Raw genomic sequence first — 20,465 nt, forward strand, 5'->3', positions numbered from 1 at the left:
AGATAAATGTATTTAATTTTGTCCATATCACACTCAACAGTTCAAGAACACAGAACATTTCACATTAGTCCCTGTTTCAGAGGTGCTTTCAACTTTTGCACTCAAGTGGAACACTAGAAATAAATGTTCAGGTCTTGGGGAACCTCTGCTAAAATTCATCGAGGGTCAGTAAGAAAGAATGCCCTCTTGCTTTGATGGTCCTTAAGAAAGCAGCCACAAGAATGCTACCTTTACAGAAAACAAAGATGTCTCTGCTGGTGTCATGCTGCTGGCTCTGTCAAGTGGAGCTGGACTGAAACCAAGTAGGCCCAATCATATGGGATGTAAAATCAGCCACAGCTTAAAGCAGAACTTCACTCTCTCAATCAGCATTGACTATTTAGGAATCCTGCTGCTGCTAGCAATAGTAAATAAGACAGGAAAGTATATCATATTTACTGGTTTTAAACTTTTTTTTTCACTTCTTTAGTTACTTTAGTTTCCATGCCGAGGCAAATGAGGTCATACAACAGAGAAGTCTTCAGGATGGGAAGAGGGGATCTCTCAGCTAACCACACCCTCCTGCCTGTATGCATGAGCCAAAGGCAGATGACTTTCAGGAAGTAAATGCTACATGAATCATCTGCCCTTACTCAAGATGGCCACGGCCAGAAATGCTAGGGGGTGTTTTTCTCAGCACAATAAAGCATGGAGACATGGATGGATGGGGGGAGGCTTTAGTTTGAATATTAAAAATGAATTAAATAGTGCTTTTGGTTTGTGGTGCTCAGATATAGTGTAGTTTTGCTTTAAGAAACCTTTAGCAACCTCTGGATGAACCATGGCTGATCTACTGTCTTCATCATGAACACACGTTCAAGGGCCAGGCTAGGTGACAGCCAACTTACATACCACTATATCTGTTGACTGGTCCAAGGGGAAACCCTTGTGTGGGGCACACATATAAACTGCACACAGGAAATGTCTGATGAGAATTGTACCCAGGACCTCAGTGTTACCTGCTTAACCACCTTTTAATTCTAATTTAACATCAAGTGGCAATTTTCTATTACATTCAGGCACAACTGGGTTAAACTAGGGTTTCCTTTGAAAGGAGAGAAACCCTCTCTCTACCCAGCCACAGCACTTTCACTGCACAGAGGAAGTGCAAAGAGTAATGGATATATATAAAAAAAAAAAATCAAAACAAAGCAACAACTCTAGCACTTGCTGTGTAATATGCAGTTGCCAATAACACTTATTCCAGATCAGCAGTCACAGCCGCCTGGCACGAATGAGTGGGCTTATGAAACGCCCTGAAAAGTCCAGAGACTTGCTGGGATACAGCAAAACCAGCTATCTTTTCCAGACGCTGGGGATGTGAAAGATAGCTGTCTAATGCCAGTTCTAAGCTAAGAGCTTGTGATGCGGAGCAGGATTGGGGGAAGGGGGGGTAGGGGGACATACACAGCATCACCTCTACCTGCTGTGATACTTTAAGGACTTTTGTATTCGCTCACCAAGCGAAAAACGCACTACAATTGTGGAGCAGACACTGTAGCTTTTGGGGGATGAAAAAAGAAGACCAGGACTGGGGGCTGGTGGATAAAGATTTGAGGGAGATTATACTTTGCTACATGGCAATTTGTCTAAAACCTCTACTAAACACAAAAGGAGAGGATTACTAGTAGCAGCTTCTAGTGAAGGAAAGGCACCAAGACTCAGTGGAGTAACAGGAGGCAAAAAGCACTTACTCTATGCTTTCCGGCGTTCCCGTGAGCACACAGGGCCGTTCTGGCATTCCACCGCTATCTGAAAAACAAAGAATTCGGTGGAAGATATTCACTTTAATTCAATCATTTTCCAACATTTACACTAAATGTATTGTAAATATCTTGCCTCTAGAAAACCGCATGCAAACTGCAATAGAAATTATAGCTCTGCTTCTATTTCAGTATGAGCCCTAAGAAACCCACAGTTTCATCTGTATAGTCATTGGCATGTTACATGATTAACATAAAGTGGGACTCCAGCCAAAATAATGTCTTGTTGCTACCGGAGAGTGTGGGTAAGGGTTACATCCTCCGACATGTCACAGGGGCAAGAAGTAAAAGGAAATAATCCTAGCAGGGACATACACTGTAAATATAATATCATTTGGTAAAATGGAAATGTTACTTCTTGGTTAGAAATAAGGTGCTGTAAGTTTGTCCATTGGGAAATTTCTCCACCCACTCTAAATGGTTGAAGGGTTAAAAAAAAAAAAGAACAGAGGAGAATTGATGGAATGGTGCTTACCACAACATTATAAACTGCCTGAAACCTCATTTTAAACTGCTCATCAGAAATTGCAGCTGAAGATTATGTACAGTGAGCCGATGAGGCTTTACTGCACGGTACATCGCTGTCACTCATGTTTCCAGCACTAGGAGCTGAAAGGAGGTTATTCATGCAGCTTACAGAAGGAGGAAAGCACAAGGAGGCTGTAGGTTGTATGAAGATTATTGTCCAACAAGCACATAGGTGATACAGTAAGTTGCAGAGTAGAACCGGAAATGGGTTAACCCTTTGAGGACCGTAAGATTTTGGAACGCCAAAAGAATCAATTTTTTTGTTTTTGAAGTTCGTACTCTTCAGTTGCTGTAACTAAGCCATTTCATGAAATAATTGGCAAAAAGCTAGATCCATTTGTTGTTTGTTGATAACTAATATTTTGACTCAAACCAAAAAAAAAAAAAAAAAGTTTTAAGTTCTTAATCAGATGATATACGCAATTAAAAACATGGGACAAATACGTCCCTTGGTCCTCAAAGGGTTAACACCCTTAGCTAAGGAATATGGCAGAGCTGTGTGATTACCAATAGCAGCTGAGAAAACAGATTTCGTGCAAATCTACATTTAGGGTTAGTTCACACCAGAATGCGGAGTGGAAAACCAACGAATGCGGAATGGAAAACCTGCGTTCCGTGCGCATTTCCCAAACCACCTTCAAGTGCACTGCACTTGCAATCTGCAGCAGGTGTCAGCGTTAACCCAATGGCACCCCAAATGCAAGTCGCAATTGCCTACACCGGATCACACAGTAGAGTAGAACCATGACATTTGGAAGCTGTGCGATTTTTAAAGTTACTGCATGCGCTACTTTTGGTGCCATCTGGTGCAACTTCAGTCCATTCAAATTAATGGGTTGAAAATGTACTGCACTCAGACCGCATGTGAAGTTCACAGGAACACACAGCATGTTCCTGGGCAACTCATAATGTGAACCAGCCCTTAGGAATTTCAGCTGTTAAACTGGAGCTTTACTTGCAAGACACTGGGCGGTACAGATTACCAATCTATAAAATAGCAGCTATGTGGTTGTCATAAGCAACATTTCATTTACAACAAACAGTGGAGCAAAAGTAGCTGCTCAAATTTGGAGTGCCTTCTTTGAAACATCAACTTTATACAGCAAGCTTTTAGGGATTAGAACCACCGATAATCCAGACTAAGCAACTGAGGGGCTCCATTGTTTTTAGCCTTATTGGGATACTCTCAGTTGGTCCTCAAGTAGGCAAGGGCAGTGGATCAGAGAGCTGGCTCTATGGACTTTACCTTTTACCAAGCTACAGGCAAAAATTCCTATACTTCACCAGTTTTCCTAACGTTCAAAAATCAAAATAATTTAATGCATTCTCTGTAATAAGGTAAAAAAACAAAACTCCCCACTGTTTCCTCCCGCACAACCCTAAACACTTACCCGACCCCTACTACCAGTCCAATGCTGTGCCGGCTGCAGCACCACTCCTTTCTTCCTGTTCTCACAGAAAACACTGAGGGCAACGAGAACCAAAGGCTCCAACTGCTGTCAGCCAAAATTCCTGTAAGGAGGAAGCGTGAGCATGGATAACCGGTGCTGTGTTTGTCTATGGATGCATACAACCCAGCTCACATGGCTGCCACCATAGCACTTGTTAAGGGGACACTCTTAAGAAGGGGGAGGGGGGCTCTAAAGAGGTGGTAAGGGGCTGCTCTGTGCAAATTTGCTATATACATTTGGTAAGTATAACATCTTTAATTGAAGCCCCAAAAATTACCTTTAGTATCACTTTTAAGGGCCCATTCACCATTGCACACATTGATGCAATGCAGTCCTATTCATTCTGAATTGAACCATAATGCACCTTGCGGACAGACATGCACTGTACTGCCAAAACTGCAACATGCACCTTTTTGGTGTGGTAGGCACCCTAATCAAATTAATTGGCTTCTATAATGAACATTAAACTGCACATATGCCAGTGCAGCACAATAGTGTAAATGGGCCAGAGAGTTTTGCAGTTTTTCAATAAACACAGCTAGTACAGCATCGAACAGCAAAATATATAAATGCTGATGTAGTGACAGGAAGAAAAGAACAAAAACATAGTAGGGATTTACCTGGTGCGATCTGAATTTTACAGCCGGACTCCGTTTGGATTCGTGAAATTTGTTCCCCACCCCGTCCAATTACTGGGGAAAAATTGCTACAGTTAATTGCAACACAAAAACAGAAAGAAAAAAAAAAAAAAAAAAGACAACAATCTGTAGGATTATGCGTTTATATTCTGTCAACACAGACATCACAGTTTTGTAAAGGCTTTATCTCCACCAGACACCACACCATTTCAAACATTGTCATGTAACTTTTTTTTGAAAGGCCTTTATGAAACCATCGTGGAACAGACAGGCAAACGCCACCTGGATAAGTTAGAACAATTCCTATGGGGATCAGTGCAAGCTTAGAACACCAAATAATAATTACTTACTGAATCCCACCATTTTATCAGGCACTTTAAATTCTTCTGTCATCACAGTCCTGGAAGATATAAAACATAAATGAGAAAAAATAAATACACAGAAGGATTCCTAAGACCACTGTCAGAGTGCACCGTTTCTCCAAATATGGCACTGACATCAGTATAAAGACAGAACCATAGCTAGAGTCTATGAGAGGATGAACAGACCTACCTACGAGTGTTCAATATGCCCCTTAATTTGTCAGAGTAGAACAGCCATTCTCAACCTATTCAACCCAAAGGAACCCTTGAAATCGTTTTCAGGTTTCCAGGAACCCCTGCTAAGATTAGTCAATTGGTGGTCATTGGGAAAATGCCACTAATAGTGATGTTGGTCAGTGAGAAGAATATCCCCCTTACAGTGGAGGTCAGAATGCCACCCTAAGAGTAATGCCGCTGGCTCTGCTAAATGGTGTTGGACCTAGAATTATACAGGCACCATCACATGGGAGGTCGGTAAGTCTCAGCTCAAGGAACCTATAGCCAACTCTGGAGGAACCCTAGAGTTTTATGGAACCCTGGTTGAGAATGGCTGGACTGGATGATTGGGTGAAGTCGATACACAGGACAATTTTCATAAAAAGTGTAAACAACCCTCCATACATGTAGGTAATTGACTCAGAACTGCAAGTTTAGGGATATATATGGCCTTGTTTCCTGACCAGGGCATAGGAGGTTGAAAGTGCAAAAGATCATACATCTACCAAGTGGAGAAGTACAGCAGTGTGAAATGTATTTTCTTGGCCTATCACTTCTGTTACCCCTCAAAGAAGGTCAGAGCTGGAGGGAACTACTCAAGTAATACTTGGTCAAATGCTGGCCATGTGTTATCAGATAGTACTATCTCCTGCAGATGTAGAGGCAAGGGTCAACCTGACTGAGTAAAAGGGCTTGTTCACAATCGCACTGCCTGTGATCTGCAGAGGGGGTCAATACAATGTTAAAAACATCCCAAAACACAAGTCACAAACGCAGTGCATTTGCCCGCACAGCACAAAAGTACCATGCAATCCAGCTGCTGTGCGTTTCAAAAAATGTATGCATGCACTACTTTTGGTGAGGTTCACTTTCAGCCCAATCAAAATTAATGGGCTGAAATCGCAACGCACAGATTTCCTGTGCGATTCACATGCAGTTCCTAGTGTGAATGGATCCTAAACTTTGTGGGTAGTTTAAGCAGATCATCATGTTACATAGCTGGAGTGAAAGGAGACACTTTCTTAAAAAAAAAAAAAGTTGCAAGGCTGTGCAATCGACCCATTGGATTTAATATGTACAGAGTCACTGAACTGTGACAAAGTGAAATCAGGAGTTCTGGGATCACCAAACTTTCTAACCTGCATGCTTGTTCCAGGTCAGTATCTCAAAAGAAGTGAAGCAAGACACAGCCAGGCAATTGGCGTTTAGAGACGGTAACCTGCATAAGCAGCCCTTGCATTTCCTTCAATATGGGCTTCTTTTCATGACTGTAGTCAGTACAGGACTGACCACTGGAGCAGAGACCTTGCAGACAAAACTCTCGAATATAAAAGAAAACGTAAACCAGTCCTGGCCAAACTGTTAATGTTTGGTGAACAAAGGCCAACATTAAAACATGTATTGAGTCTTGCCTTTTACAACAGTTTTAAGTCCATTACATCACCATGTATGGACCCTTGCCCTCCTGGTCTGTGTCGCCGAGCTAAAATACCGGCTCCTATAAATCACGGTATTATTGACTGTTCCCCATTTTGGCGAGTGCTCGAGTGTATGAAATCTGTCTATTTCCCCTCCCGTGTTACAATCTCATGCTAGAGTACAGATGGTGGATCAATAAACAATTAGATAGAGATCAATAAGTAATAAAATAGAGTCCAGTGCTTACCTTTGATGTACTAGAGCCCCTAGCTGGTTGCCAACTGTGGGAGAGAAGAGGGGGGAAAATAAGAAAAAAAAAGAAAAAAAAATGTTATTTAAGATGAGCTAAGTCCATCTCGCTATAAAATAATACACAGACTGCCGGGAGGGTGAGGGTGGCTGGTGCAGACATTTTGGCCTGATATAGATGCATTATGGATTATGTCACTGGAATAAACATTCTATAAATTGCACAGACCAGCTGGGCAGTCGCTGTGACATTGATCGCTTGCTCTCATGCGGGGGGGGGGACCAGGAAAACATACTGTCAACCCCCCCCTCCTCATGTCCCTCACTAGTTAGGAACATAAAAAAAAAAAATCTTTAAATCCTCCCCACTGGCCAGCAAATTAAACATGATGTAAAGATTAGGCAGATTGGTGTACACATTAATACAGGCCAACAGAGGATCTCAAAAGACATATGTCTGTTCTCATAAATGCCGATCAATAGCCCAAATAACAGGCCGGGATTTTGCTCTCTATACATAAATGCGTCCACTGGGAATTTGTTTGGTTAGAGAATTCCTTCTTGTGCGGGAGCCCTATTTATAGTGTGGAATAGTTACAAGGTAATTTACAGCCTAAATGCAGGAGGCTTCACTAGAAAAAGCCAACAGGTGTGCCTGCTAGAATCAAGTTATGGTAAGTACACAGAGGTGGTTCTCCGGCATGCATCTCATTGAATCGAGTATTATCCAAGGCACTATGTATATAGCTGAGCACACAGAGCTACAAAACACATTCACACTCCTGTGGATGAGGACGACAGGTTTAGTTACAAAGTAAACTAGACGATGATTGGTGATGAACGTCCAGATTGACCACCAAAGCTCTGAAGGCGGAGCAAAGCTCAATTCTCAAAGAAATTTATCAAGCCCCAAAAAACATTGTGCATCTTCGTACTGCTGAATTTGCTTGTAGGTCCTCATGCACACTTGATATTGTTACAGCGGCTGTTTTTGGCTTTTGATGTTTTTTTCTACAGTCAGTAAACCCCCCCAGCATGTTATCCTATGCGTCCATGCACACAGACCGTAATCGATGTTTTTTAGCTGGAAAAAACCCCCAAAACTTAGCTGTAAAAATGCTCTAACGCTGAAAAACGCAGTTAAATGGCGGTTTTGGACTTTTATTAAAAAAAATATTTTTTTAAGTTATAAAAAACGCTAAAAACTGCAAACGTGGAAAAACACAGCAAAACGCTAATGCAAAAAAACTAAAATTTGTTAACGTGACTTTACACAGCTAACGTTACCAGCATTATCAAAACGTCCCGTGTGCATGAGGGCTAAAGGAGCTCCTGATCCCTTAACCACTTCCCGACCAGCCGTTGTATATAAACGGCCGGACGGTGGCAGTGCAGGGTCGGGTGGCCGTTTATAAACGGCCTCCCCGCACCCTGCTTGTGCGCGCTCCCTGGGAGCGCGCAGCACTGCGATACGGTGCCCGCCGTGTCCTCCGGACACAGTGAAACACTGATCGTCGGATGGGACCTCTGTACGAGGTCCCGATCATGTGATCACCGATTGGCCAATCAGTGATCACATGCAAAGTAGTAAGCAAGATGTCACTTGTGACATCATTGCTTACTACGTGTGAAATCTGTGAATGATCACAGAGGTCACATGGTACAAGGCTATTCACAACAGCCTTGTACCATGTGACAAGCTGTGACCAATCACAGCTCTCACAGTACTTCTCAATGAGTGCAAGAATGCACACAGAGAGAAAGAGAAATGATTGCTTTTACATCCTATATGGGTGTAAAAGCAATAAGTGTAAAAAAAAATAAAAATCTTCATCACCCCCCACAAGTAGTACAGTGTCACCATGGTGACACTGTACTGCTAGGGTGACAGTATGTAAAAAAAAAATAAAAATATAAAAAAATAAAATAAAAATGTAAAAAAAAAAAAATGTTTAAAAATTATAATTTTTGGTTATAAACTAATTTGTATTTTTTTTACTAAAAAGATAACGGAATAAATTTTGGCAAAGATTTATGATGAAAAATTATTTATTTGCAAAATTTTATTTAAAAAAAAACACTTTCAAAATTTTTGGACTTTTTCATTTACATAGCAAAAAAAATAAAAATCCCAGCGGTGAATAAATACCACCAAAATAAAGCTTTATCTGTCTCAAAAAAATGGTAAAAAATTAATTTGGGTACAGTGTTGCATGACCGGGCAATTGTCTTTCAAAGTGTGATAGCGCTGAAAATTGCCCTGGTGAGGAAGGGGGTAAAAGTGTCCGGAGTGGAAGTGGTTAAAGCAGACTGTTCTGGCTAGTAACCTGCAGATAAGGACCACTGCAGATTGTAAGAAAGCAGAGGTTTCTCTGCAGCAATCCAACATACCCTCCCCACTCATACTTCCAGCAGATTGCATGTCTTCAGCCATGGTCTACATTACACTGTGTAGTCCACGTTTGCTTGGGCACAGCAGCCCATTCATTTGAATGGGCTACTGTGCCGCATTTCCCACAGGAAAAGGTGCATGCATCTTTTTGAAAATGCGGCTGGCAGCAAAACCGCATGGTCTTTTTGACCATGCAATTTCCCTGCAGTTCCGGAAATCCACAATCGCCCTGCCGCTGTAATGTGTGCACCTTCCAGACTTCACAAGATACACTCTTGCCATTTAAAAACAAACAAAAACGAAAAAACAGACACTGAAAATGGAGACAAGTTTTCCCCTGTACAGAGCAATAATGCAACATGTTCTTGATTTTGAAATTAAAATCTGGGCACCTGGGTTGGAGAAAAAAAAAAAAAAAAGATGTCCTGGACTGCAGTGTATGGAAGACTTCACCTATGTACACCTAAACATCAACATTCTAAAGTTGACCTAAAATCAAAAAGTGGAGTATTGCTGTTATAGGAAATCTCTAGAAATGTTAATTGTGCACAAGCAGCACTGTGAAAAGATACCTATCTAGTTCCTCCCGAAAAATAGTGCACTTCTCTTTCCTAAAGCCTACTAAATGTTTAGCTGCAGTGGGGGTTCCCCATCTGAGGCACTGCTGCCGATGCCTGCTAGTCTCACAAGTATTGGAGAGATCACTATTCTACTTGCTGGAGCAGAAACTGTGCACGAGGGCCTGCACTGCAAGGATCTCCCTGTTGCTTCCATTCTGTGGATATGTGCTCTGTGTACTTGTCCTGGTTCTGCTGCTTAGCTGTTACTTTAATCATCAAGGGAACATTAATGACATAAAGCACAGCCCTGCTCTTCCACCAAGAAGGTCACCTATATAAAAGACACGGTCAAGTCCTGGGGAAAAGATCAGCTGCAGGGAGGACACAGGCACTACGGTGATTAATCTTTTGCCCTATGCCTTTTTTATGCACCACTTCCAATTCACATCGTCCTCAAAGCTAAAGTCTATGTTTTTTTTTTGGTTTAGTTAAATTGGTCCAGAGTGGTCCAAGTTAAGTATACATATTCTATAGCTATGGGACCACTAAGGAGTCAGACAATCACTGTAGTAGCCAGGACTACTACAGTAATTGCCATCAGGTGGTGATGTCACTTTCTCCACCTTATCCAGTCAGAGAACCTTGAATTGGAGAAAAAAAACAAAAAACAATGAGATATGTAAACAGAGGCCATGCCAAGAAAGCAATGCTCGTGCAGAAGGGAAGCCACTTGGCACTGGGCTCGTAGACTGCAGCAATCACTGTAGTAGCACCACACATTACAGTAATTCTTTGCTTCCACAGCAGTCCCTCAGATAAGGGACACTTATATGTACATTGGTCCAAGCTGGACCAATGCAGCTATTCAATAAAAACCATACCCAAGGTTCAGCTTTAAGTGGCTACCAAGGGGTATTTAAAACACAGGAAATGTTACAGAGCCGGGGGATTAAGCCACTGTTTAAAGTAACATACCCCAATTCTAGAAAAGACAGCTGTACTCCTGACTTAGCTGAAAGTCTAGATTTGCATAAATCATGCATCTGTGTAAAAGATCCACCAGCTATGTGCAGGTACTTTTGGGACTCACCATGACTTGACAGAGTAAAATTGCAAACCTGATATTGCCTATGGGCTTACTTTAGGAGTTTTTTTCTAATTTCAGCTATCAAAGCAAACCCACAGTGAAATGTTAAGTATGTTACTAGTCTTCTGATTACAAATAAAATGCAACATAAGGGCTCAGCTATATTCTGCAGAAACTCCTTGCTCTGGCCTATCAGACCAGTCGCATGTCCAGATGCTGCTGTTTAGCGACGTCATCTCAGCTGAAGGGGCCTGCGAGTTCTGCCTACTCACTGGCTTTATCTAAACATCACTTCCAATTGCCTTCAGCTGTGGCCAAAAACAGCAGCCACGGAAGTCACCGTTTTTTCAGGATAGGCAAAACGTGTTATTTTGCCCAGCAAAGCTGCTAACTTACATTTAAATGTGGTGAGCAGAAAGGAAATGCAGAGCCTCACAATGTTCCTGGTGTGATCAGCTGTTGGCAAACAACTGCAGGGCTGCCAAACAATGCTGAGTCACTGTACTTCTATAGCTCTGAAGACAGGTGACACATGGGATCAGCTACAGTGAACTGCAACCTATTCTGTAGCTGCTGCTGTGTTGGAGTACTTGCAGGTAGACTGTCATTTTTTAAAATAAATGCCCAACTTCCTCTGGAGCTCTCCTTGCATCATGACAGAAGTATGTGCAATGATCTGCACACATGCACTTGTGGTGTGACAGGTGTTCCTCAAGATCTGCCAAGTTTATAGAGAGCACTCAGTTGTGAATCGATGAGCTGTGGAAGATCTTCAATTGTTTTTTTTTTTTTTTTTGCAATAAAGAACCACCTCCCACCACCCCGCCAACTACACAGCAGACAGGCAATCCAATTCCATCTTTGTCCTTTTAGCTAACCAACACAAAGCACATTTGCCAGGAATAGCTTCTAAGCTTTATTTAACCACTTGCCCTCCTTAAGATTTACCCCCCTTCCTGACCAGGCCATTTTTTGCGTTATGGCGCTGCGTTACTTTAACTGACAGACAATTGCGCGGTCATGAAATGCTGCACCCAAATGAAATTTACGTCCTTTTTATTCCCTCACAAATTGAGCTCTCTCTGGTATTTGATTTCCTGTGCGGTTATTTTTTGAGCTATTTTAAAAAAAAAAAAAAAAGCCGAGAATTTTGAGAAGAAAAAAAAATATGTTTGGACTTTTTGCCATTAAACATGTCCTGTAAAAAAATTTTAAAAATCAAATTTCATCATAAATTTAGGCCAAAATCTATATTGCTACATGTCTTTGCTACAAAAAAAAAATCCCAATACGTGTAAATTAATTGGTTTATGCGAAAGATATAGTGTTTATGAATGGCAATTGGAACTGGAATTTTTTTAATTTTTACTAGTAATGGCGGCAATCAGCAACTTATAGCGGGACTGTGACAGGCACTCTGACACTGGGGGGGGGGGGGGGGGGGAACTGACTTGGTATCACAGACATCCCCAGTGACACCAATACAGTGATCAGTGCTAAAGAAGAAGAAGAAGAAAAAAAAAAAAAAAAGCACTGACTGTACTAATGGCCCTGGGCAGGAAGGGGTTAACATGATGGGCAATCAAAGGGTTAAGTGTGTGCTGTTTTACTTGCACCTGTGCTTCACTGTAAGCACATTGCTTTGGATGGCTGTGCACAGCCATCCAATGCAGTGTGCACGAGCTGACAGGGAGGAGAACTATATTGTTTACATACAGTTCTCACTGTCGGAGATGCTCGGCAATCACAGAGCGCTGGCGAGTAATCACTGGCCGGGACCCAGTGATTGCTGGCCGCGAATGGGGATGCGGGTGTGGTGAGCGCGCCCCCTACCCAGAAATGCAAAATCACATGTATATATACAGTGAAGGAAATAAGTATTTGATCCCTTGCTGATTTTGAATGTTTGCTCACTCACAAAGAAATGATCAGTCTAAAAATCGAATGGTAGGTGTATTGTAACACAGAGACAGAATAGCAACAAAAAAATTCAGCAGAAATGCATGTCTAACAAATGATGCACTGATTTGCATGTTCATGAGGGAAATAAGTATTTGATCCCCTTCACAAAACATGACTTTGTGATTGCCAACAAGGGATTTGCCACCAAGTACTGAGGTCAGACGTTTCCTGTAGTTGGCCACCAGGTTTGCACACATCTCAGGAGGGATTTTGGCCCACTCCTCTTGGCAGATCCTCTCCAAGTCATTAAGGTTTGGTGGCTGATGATTGGCAACTCGAACTTTCAGCTCCCTCCACAGATTTTCAAATCGGATTAAGGTCTAGAGACTGGCTAGGCCAGAAATTCAATTCTGTAGTTTTCAGAAAAGAGGAAATGCAACGGAACACATAAGCGGGAAGTTTAAGTTCTGTGAATGAGAACGTGACAAATATAAAATAGCTGCTATCCTAATTTGGCTGCAAAAGTGGAAATACACTTTAAGTCTACCCACAAACACAGTGTGTTATGGTCCACATTGCAGTCACAGGCTCTGCTCACTTGCTGATGCTATTTTGGGGAAGGTGTCATTCTCTCTGCTGGATTTTTCCACTTTTATTGTAATCTATAGGCAGATCTTGCTGTTTATATTTTTCCATGCAGACAAATGTGCCAGTCCACCCAGCCCTTTTTTTTGTCGTTCTGTGGATACCTGGCTTTTATTACAGGAGAGATTCCCAAACATCCTAATGTGCCAATGTGTCTGTGCTATAAAGTTTCCCATTGTCCCTTTTAGATTCAAACCTGCCTAGGGGTCCCAATCTCACTGGGGATCGAATGAGAGAGAAAGAAAGCCACACACATAGCAGGTACATCCACCACTCACACGCTGAGCTTTGTGAAACCTGGCTGCAATAGCTTACAGAGTACTCAATAAGGGAAACTAGGGCTATGGTTTTGTGCGCAGCTAAATTGCTGTGCCTCTGAAAGAGAATCCTGTTCAGATTGCTTTTCAGAGGTGTCTGACAGGCAGCAAGGAGTCGATATGATGCTTCCTCTCTGGTTTGTGTTAACCCTGTAAATGCAGCACCAATGCACAGCAAGTAGGAAGAATAATTTTTGCCATGGACATGACAATGCATTCCAACCGTGCCATGGGAATACCCCCATCCACTGCCTTTGCAGCTTAAGGGGGAAGATTGGGGGTGCCAAAAACGTGGTTCAACCATGTTTTTTTTTAACAACCCCAACCACAAGTCTAAACGAGCCCAAAGGGAATTCAGTAGTAGCTTTTGCAATATAGTGTTAGCCAACTGCATTTGTTCATGTGCTAAGCAACTTCATTTTTAATGAAGCAGCATGATGCAGATCCTGTAAGTTAAAGTGGTTCTAAAGGCTCAAGGTTTTTTACCTTCATGAAGGTAAAAAACCTGTATGCAGTACCCCCCCCCCCCCCCCCAATACTTACCTAAGCCCACTCTCGATCCTGGGACTCCCTCTCCTCATTGACTGAGACAGAAGCGGGAGCCATTGGCTCCCTCTGCTGTCAATCACAGCCAGTGAACCAATAAGAAGAGAGAGGGGGTGGGGTCAAGCTGCGGCTCCATGTGTGAATGGACACACAGAGCCAGCATGTGCCCCCATAGCAAGCTGCTTGCTGTGGGGGCACCCAACAAGAGGGAGGAGCCAGCAGAGCTAGTGGGGGACCCAAGAAGAAAAGGATCCAGGCTGCTCTGTGAAAAACCACTACACTCAGCAGGTAAGTATAAACGTTTGTTATTATAGCCTCTAGTAGTAATCACCATGTTCTTCCAGCAAATGGCTCCCCCTACCCCAAGAACACAATGGCTCTGTGTTCATGGGGGAATTGTTCACTTTTCTTTCCTGAAACTGTGTTCAATCCTGAACCCCACTCTGCGTGTCCAAAAGACAAAGTATGGCTTAGCACGCATGACTAATGGTCAGAAAAAAAAACAAAACAGAAAAAAAAAAAAAAAAACGCAGTGTTTTAGGTGCCATTAAAAAATAATGGCATCTAAACATATGTGTTGCTCTTTGCATGATTGCAATGCAATTTGGAATCACAAACAAAATTAGGGCAATTCTGCCTGTAATTCAAAATTGCAAATGCAGCCTAAATTAATAAACATACTTACCTGCTCTGCACAATTGTTTTGCACAGAACAGCCCTGATCCTCCTCTTCTAGGGTCCCACATCGGTGATCCTGGCTGCCCTCTCCCCCACTGCCGAGTGCCCACCATAGATAGTTGCTTGCTATGGGAGCACTTGTGCATGCTCCATCTCCTCATCAACTCTAACCAGCTTCCATGTTCCTGCTGAAGAAAAGCATCCCCACAACATGATGCTGCCACCACCATGTTTCACAGTGCGGACAGTGTGTTTTGCGCGATGTGCAATGTTAGTTTTCCGCCACACATAGCATTTTGCTTTTAGAACAAAAAGTTCAATTTTGGCCTCATCTGACCAGATCACCTTCTTCCACGTTTGCTTTATCCCCCACATGGCTTCTCGCAAACTGCAAAACAGGGCTTTCTTTCAACTATGGTTTTTTCTCTTGACACTCTTCCACAAAGGCCAGATTTGTGGAGTGCACAACTAATAGTTGTCCACTATAGTTGGTTCCACTAGATTTTAGTTAGGGTTATCAGAGTAAAAGGGGGATGAATACAAATGCATGCAACACTTTTCAGATATTTATTTGTAAAAAAAAAAAAAAAAATGTTGAAGACCATTTATCATTTTCCTTCCACTTGACAATTATGTGCCACTTTCCGTTGGTCTATCACATAAAATCCCAATAAAATATATTTATGTTTTTGGTTGTAACATGACAAAATGTGGAAAGTTTCAAGGGGTATGAATACTTTTTCAAGGCACTGTAAACAAGGTCAGTGCAAACAAGATACACCAACCTAGAGGTGGAAGGTGTATGGGTTACCACTTTTTATGACATACAGAAAGTGAGGCCACATTTGACAACAGGTCCATTTTACTGCCGAGTGGCAATTGTTTCGGACTGTTATTTAAACACTTCCTGTCCGGGGCAATTTTCAGCTTTCAGCGCTATCACACTTTCAATGACAATTGCGCGGTCATGCAACACTGTACCCATATGACTTTTTTACCATTTTTTTGAGACAGATAAAGCTTTATTTTGGTGGTATTTCTTCACCGCTGGGATTTTTATTTTTTTTGCTATGTAAATGAAATTTGTCCAAAAATTTTGAAAAAAAAGTGTTTTTCTAATAAAATTTTGCAAATAAATAATCTTTCATCATAAATCTTGACCAAAATGTATTCAGTTATATTTTTAGAAAAAAAAAATAAGCCAAATTAGTTTATAACCAAAAATTATAATTTTTAAACATTTTTTATACATTATTTAATTTTTTAATATTATTTATGGGTTTTTTTTTTACATACTGTCACCCTAGCAGTACAGTGTCACCATGGCGACACTGTACTACTCGTGGGGGGGTGATTAAGATTTTTTTTTTTTTTTTTTTTACAGTGATTGCTTTTACACCAGTATAGGATGTAAAAGCAATCATTTCTCTCTCTGTCTGCATTCTTGCAGCCACTGAGAAATACTGAGTGAGCTGTGATTGGTCACACCTTGTCACATGGTACAAGGCTGTTGTGAATAGCCTTGTACCATGTGACCTCTGATCATTCACAGATTTCACACGTAGTAAGCAATGATGTCACAAGTGACATCTTGCTTACTACTTTGCATGTGATCACTGATTGGCCAATCAGTGATCACATGATCGGGACCGAGGTCCCGTCCGACGATCGGTGTTTCACTGTGTCCGGAGGACACAGCGAGCACCGGATCGCGGTGCTGCGCGCTCCCCGGGAGCTACAAAAGTCGGGTGCCATTTATGAACGGCAACCCGCCCCTGGAGTGCCACCGCCCTGCCGTTTATAAACAGCAGGCGGACGGCAAGTGGTTAAAAGGGAGGTGTAGGAAACAATATTTATAGTGAACCACCATTAGTTTTATAACTGTGCAAAAAAGACAAAAAAAGAGGCTTCCAATAGAAAACATATGAAAACACAGTCTCAAAAGATTATTTAAAAAATGCTATAAAAAAGGTACTCAAATGTTAATATTTTTGAATTAGCAAACAATTAGGCTTTAATGTTGCGTTACTGAAGACCGAGCTTTGATTTTCTTCTTTACATCTGACTACTGACAAAGGCAGTACATTGCGAGATTCAAGCAACGTAACTCAATAGAAGGTCATTGAACCACACAATAGAGTATAACAATGCCCATTAAAACAAAGATTCAAGGACACAGACATGTACAAGATACCACTTTAAACCACGTTCCGAACCAACAATACCAAAGAACACCTTGTTTTAAAGTGTTGGGTCACCGAAAAAATGTTTCCTACTTTTGGCAGACTTCGCCAGGTGAGTCACTTGGTCTGCCCCTATATCAAACCAATAAGATGTTGGTGTGAACCTGGAGGTGAGACAGTCAGAAACTCTGCCATAGAGATTGCCACTGTTGTTCCTGAGATATGGAAGGTCAGCTAGGTAACCAATCACAGCCTACTGTACCTTTTTCTACAGATGAAATAATTTGTGTGGACTGAATGACCCCTTGGATCACCTTTTCCACTGGTAACATATTGGTCATGAATGCATTTCCTGCTACTTTACCTTCCATCTTACTGCCACATTTTCCAGTTATACTAGTTGGGTATACACAAGGGGAAAAAATGCTGCTGGAATCCCTGTGACTTTAGCAGCATAGTACGACACACAGCAGCCTCAGTATAGTAGTAATGCATGCAGATTTATTTTTTCCAACTTTCTGGAACAAGCAATACTGGATTGTTTTATCAATGTTACAAAAACATAGCAACACTTTCCAATCCTGGTGAGCCATGTACACATTTCCCAGACCGGAAGGTGCCTCTGCCAAGGCCCCATATACAAGACTGACTTGCTGAACCAGAATTATGTTTGGAGTTGAGAAATGAGATGGGGACAACCAGCAACCCGTCGACAGCAGCTCAGGGCTGAAGGCATGAGCTTTAAAGGCCTCACAAACTAAGGGATGAGCTTGGAAGGAGAACAGATGTCTTTTTTGTCCCCTTAGTGCAGTCTGCTAAGATCTGAAGAACGGCGTCCCAGTAAGGGCAGTTTGCAGTTTAGGGCCCCACCAGACAAATAGGATCTTGGACCGAATCTTAGGGAATCCCTAAAATTATATTAAAGGCTCAAGTTTTATTTTTTAAAAAGAACAAACATGGTATACTTACCTGCTCTGTGTAACTGTTTTGCACACAGCAGCCTAGATCCTCCTCTTCTGGGGTCCCCTGCCGCAACTCCTGGCCACTCCACCTCTGCAGAGCGCCCCCGCAGCAAGGCACTTGTGTGTGCTCGCTCCTGAGCCCTGCTGTGTTCTCAGCCCCGCCTCCCTACTGGCTGTGACTAACAGCAGCAGGAGCCAATGGCTCCAGCTGCTATGTCTGAGCCAATGAGGCGGGAGAGACCCAGGAAAGCCACTGCTGCCGTGTACATCCCTGGATCCAGACTGGGCTCAGGTAAGTAAAAGAGGGCTGGGGCCATAGGCTGCAGAATAATTCAGTATCTGAATTCCTATGTGCCTCAACGAACAAGGAGGAGTTGCTCTACAAAGTGTCCATTGCCCAGTATATTCTATATATTCATAGACACGCATGGAGTGCTAACAGCTGCTTTGCAAACACCTGCAATCACCAAGCTTGGGCCTCTTGTTGCAGGAGACTCAGACTGGTGCTGTGCTGTGTAACAGCATTAAAAATATAATAGGATCAAATGACACGGCACATGTTATTTATACACTCCACACGCAGTTGGCTCAAGGCTAAAGGTGAGTAAACAAAAGCGGTGGCAAATGGCAGAATGAAGAGCCGTTCCAACTGCCTGGAATCTTTACACTACGCAGGCTGAGGCTCAGCAGCGGTGACAGTTACAAGCGCAAAACCCCAACAACTAGTAACCTACAGCTTACCAGACTAAATAGCCTGCAGGGCAGAGACCGGGCACAGTGGCTGTTCACGCTCTACTATTTCTGGGTGTTGTGCAAAAGCTTTGCAGGAGCTACTAACCCCTTCCAGAGCCCCAACAAACACACACTAGATCTAAAAGTGGGCTCCAATTTCACAAAGTTTAACCTCCCTAGCGGTATGATTATGTCCTTATTTCTGTGCTCAAAGCGGTACTTTTTTTGCATGGAAATATGTATTTTTTTTATTGTAGGCTGTAATTTTTAGGAATAACTCCCTGAAATCTGTCCGAACAAGAGTCTAGTAAACATCCCGGGTATGTTAAAATTTGAAACACGAAATCATAAATTATAATATAATAAATCAGAAAAAAATAATATAATAAATTGAATTCAATAATATAATCAAACCAAAAACACTGAAATTTGAAATAGAGCGCCAAGTTCGCACATCACTGAGCAAAGTCACAAAATCGTTTTCAGTGTCTGATGACGAATTTCCCCACGAATCATTATCACTCAATTCTGCAAGTGGTTCTAATTTACTATCACTGTTCTCTAGCCGGTCTAAAACTGCTTTTGACCTAAAGGGACGCTTTTTGGACGCCATGGACATTTCTCAGTTTCCAGGCAGAAAGAACAGTAAAAATGCAGGCAGGGCGCCGGACAAAGCACTCGGGACAAAATGTATGTGAAATGGTTTGATACAGTAATGTTTTACTATGCGATTTTAGTGTATTTAGTGAATGTCACTTGTCATTTTCAAATTTCCCGCTGTTCCGTCCCCCGTACGTCCCGACGTCACAGGGGACGGAACCCAGAAGACAGATGCCGGCATCGGCCGGAGGACATTACAGGGGACACTGAAGGAGGGACATTGCAGGAGCGCAGGACAAGGTAAAAGAAGAGATCCCGGAGCAACGCTGCGGAGTATTCCCGAGTGTAGCTCGGGGTTACCGCTTGTGGTGCTGAAACTTTACCCCGAGCTACACTTGGGAATAACACCAGGGGAGGTTAAAAGGACAAAACAGCAGCACACTGACCTCTATTGTTTCTCCGTGCATGACACAGGTACATAGTTTCCTTAAGCACAAACTTCGCAATTTGGAATCGTGGGCACAACCATGGCCATTCTGCATGCGATTCCAAAATTGCATGGCAATTGCTGCAAAACTTGCAATGCACATTTGGGTGCTATTATCCTTTATTGGTTGGAGAAAAACAGAGGGCGCACCGGCCTAGCGCATTACCATAAAAAGTATGTTTACTGAATGTTAAAAAATAAGTATTCTACTCACAATAGTCAATAAATAAAAGGCACATCATGAAGGAACAGCTCTGTCCAATTCGCACTGCGTATCTGTCTTATGAGAATTCTGGACATCCAAAAAGGCTGACGCATTTCAAGGGCTCTGAGGAACAGGCTAGCCCTCGAAACGCATCAGCCTTTTGGATGTCCAGAATTCTCATCATAAGAGATACGCAGTGCGAATTGGACAGAGCTGTTCCTTCATGATGTGCCTTTTATTTATTGACTATTGTGAGTAGAATACTTAACATTCAATAAACATACTGTACTTTTATGGTATTGCCCTAGGCCGGGTGTCGGCAACCCGCGGCTCCAGAGCCGCATGCTGCTCTTTTTCATCTTTGCTGCGGCTCCGGAGCACACTGCCCACCAGGTGACAGGCAATAGGGTTTCAGTGGTCGGCAAGCCGCGGATCGCAAGCCACATGCGGCTCTTCTGTGTGCCGGGCGCCTGCTCCCCTCCCTCCTCTCGGGCGGCCGCCTCA

General features: G+C 42.4%; 1 protein-coding gene across 2 annotated transcripts in view; it reads right to left on the bottom strand.

Moving 5' to 3' along the window:
• FUBP3 (far upstream element binding protein 3) overlaps positions 1-20,465 on the bottom strand; it is a 142,818-nt gene that overhangs the window by 79,257 nt on the left and 43,096 nt on the right. For both annotated transcript variants that reach the window (XM_089669038.1, XM_089669037.1), the window contains exons 3-6: positions 6,664-6,697; positions 4,770-4,819; positions 4,402-4,473; positions 1,734-1,791 (exon numbers count right to left, since the gene is read on the bottom strand). In XM_089669038.1, coding sequence (XP_089525164.1) covers positions 1,734-1,791; positions 4,402-4,473; positions 4,770-4,819; positions 6,664-6,697 — 214 coding nt within the window. The remainder of the gene's footprint in view (positions 1-1,733; positions 1,792-4,401; positions 4,474-4,769; positions 4,820-6,663; positions 6,698-20,465) is intronic.

The sequence above is a fragment of the Staurois parvus genome, unplaced genomic scaffold (assembly GCF_062004578.1).
Source record: "Staurois parvus isolate SC_StPar_1 unplaced genomic scaffold, SC_StPar_1.0 ptg000068l, whole genome shotgun sequence".
Taxonomy (NCBI): Eukaryota; Metazoa; Chordata; class Amphibia; order Anura; family Ranidae; genus Staurois; species Staurois parvus.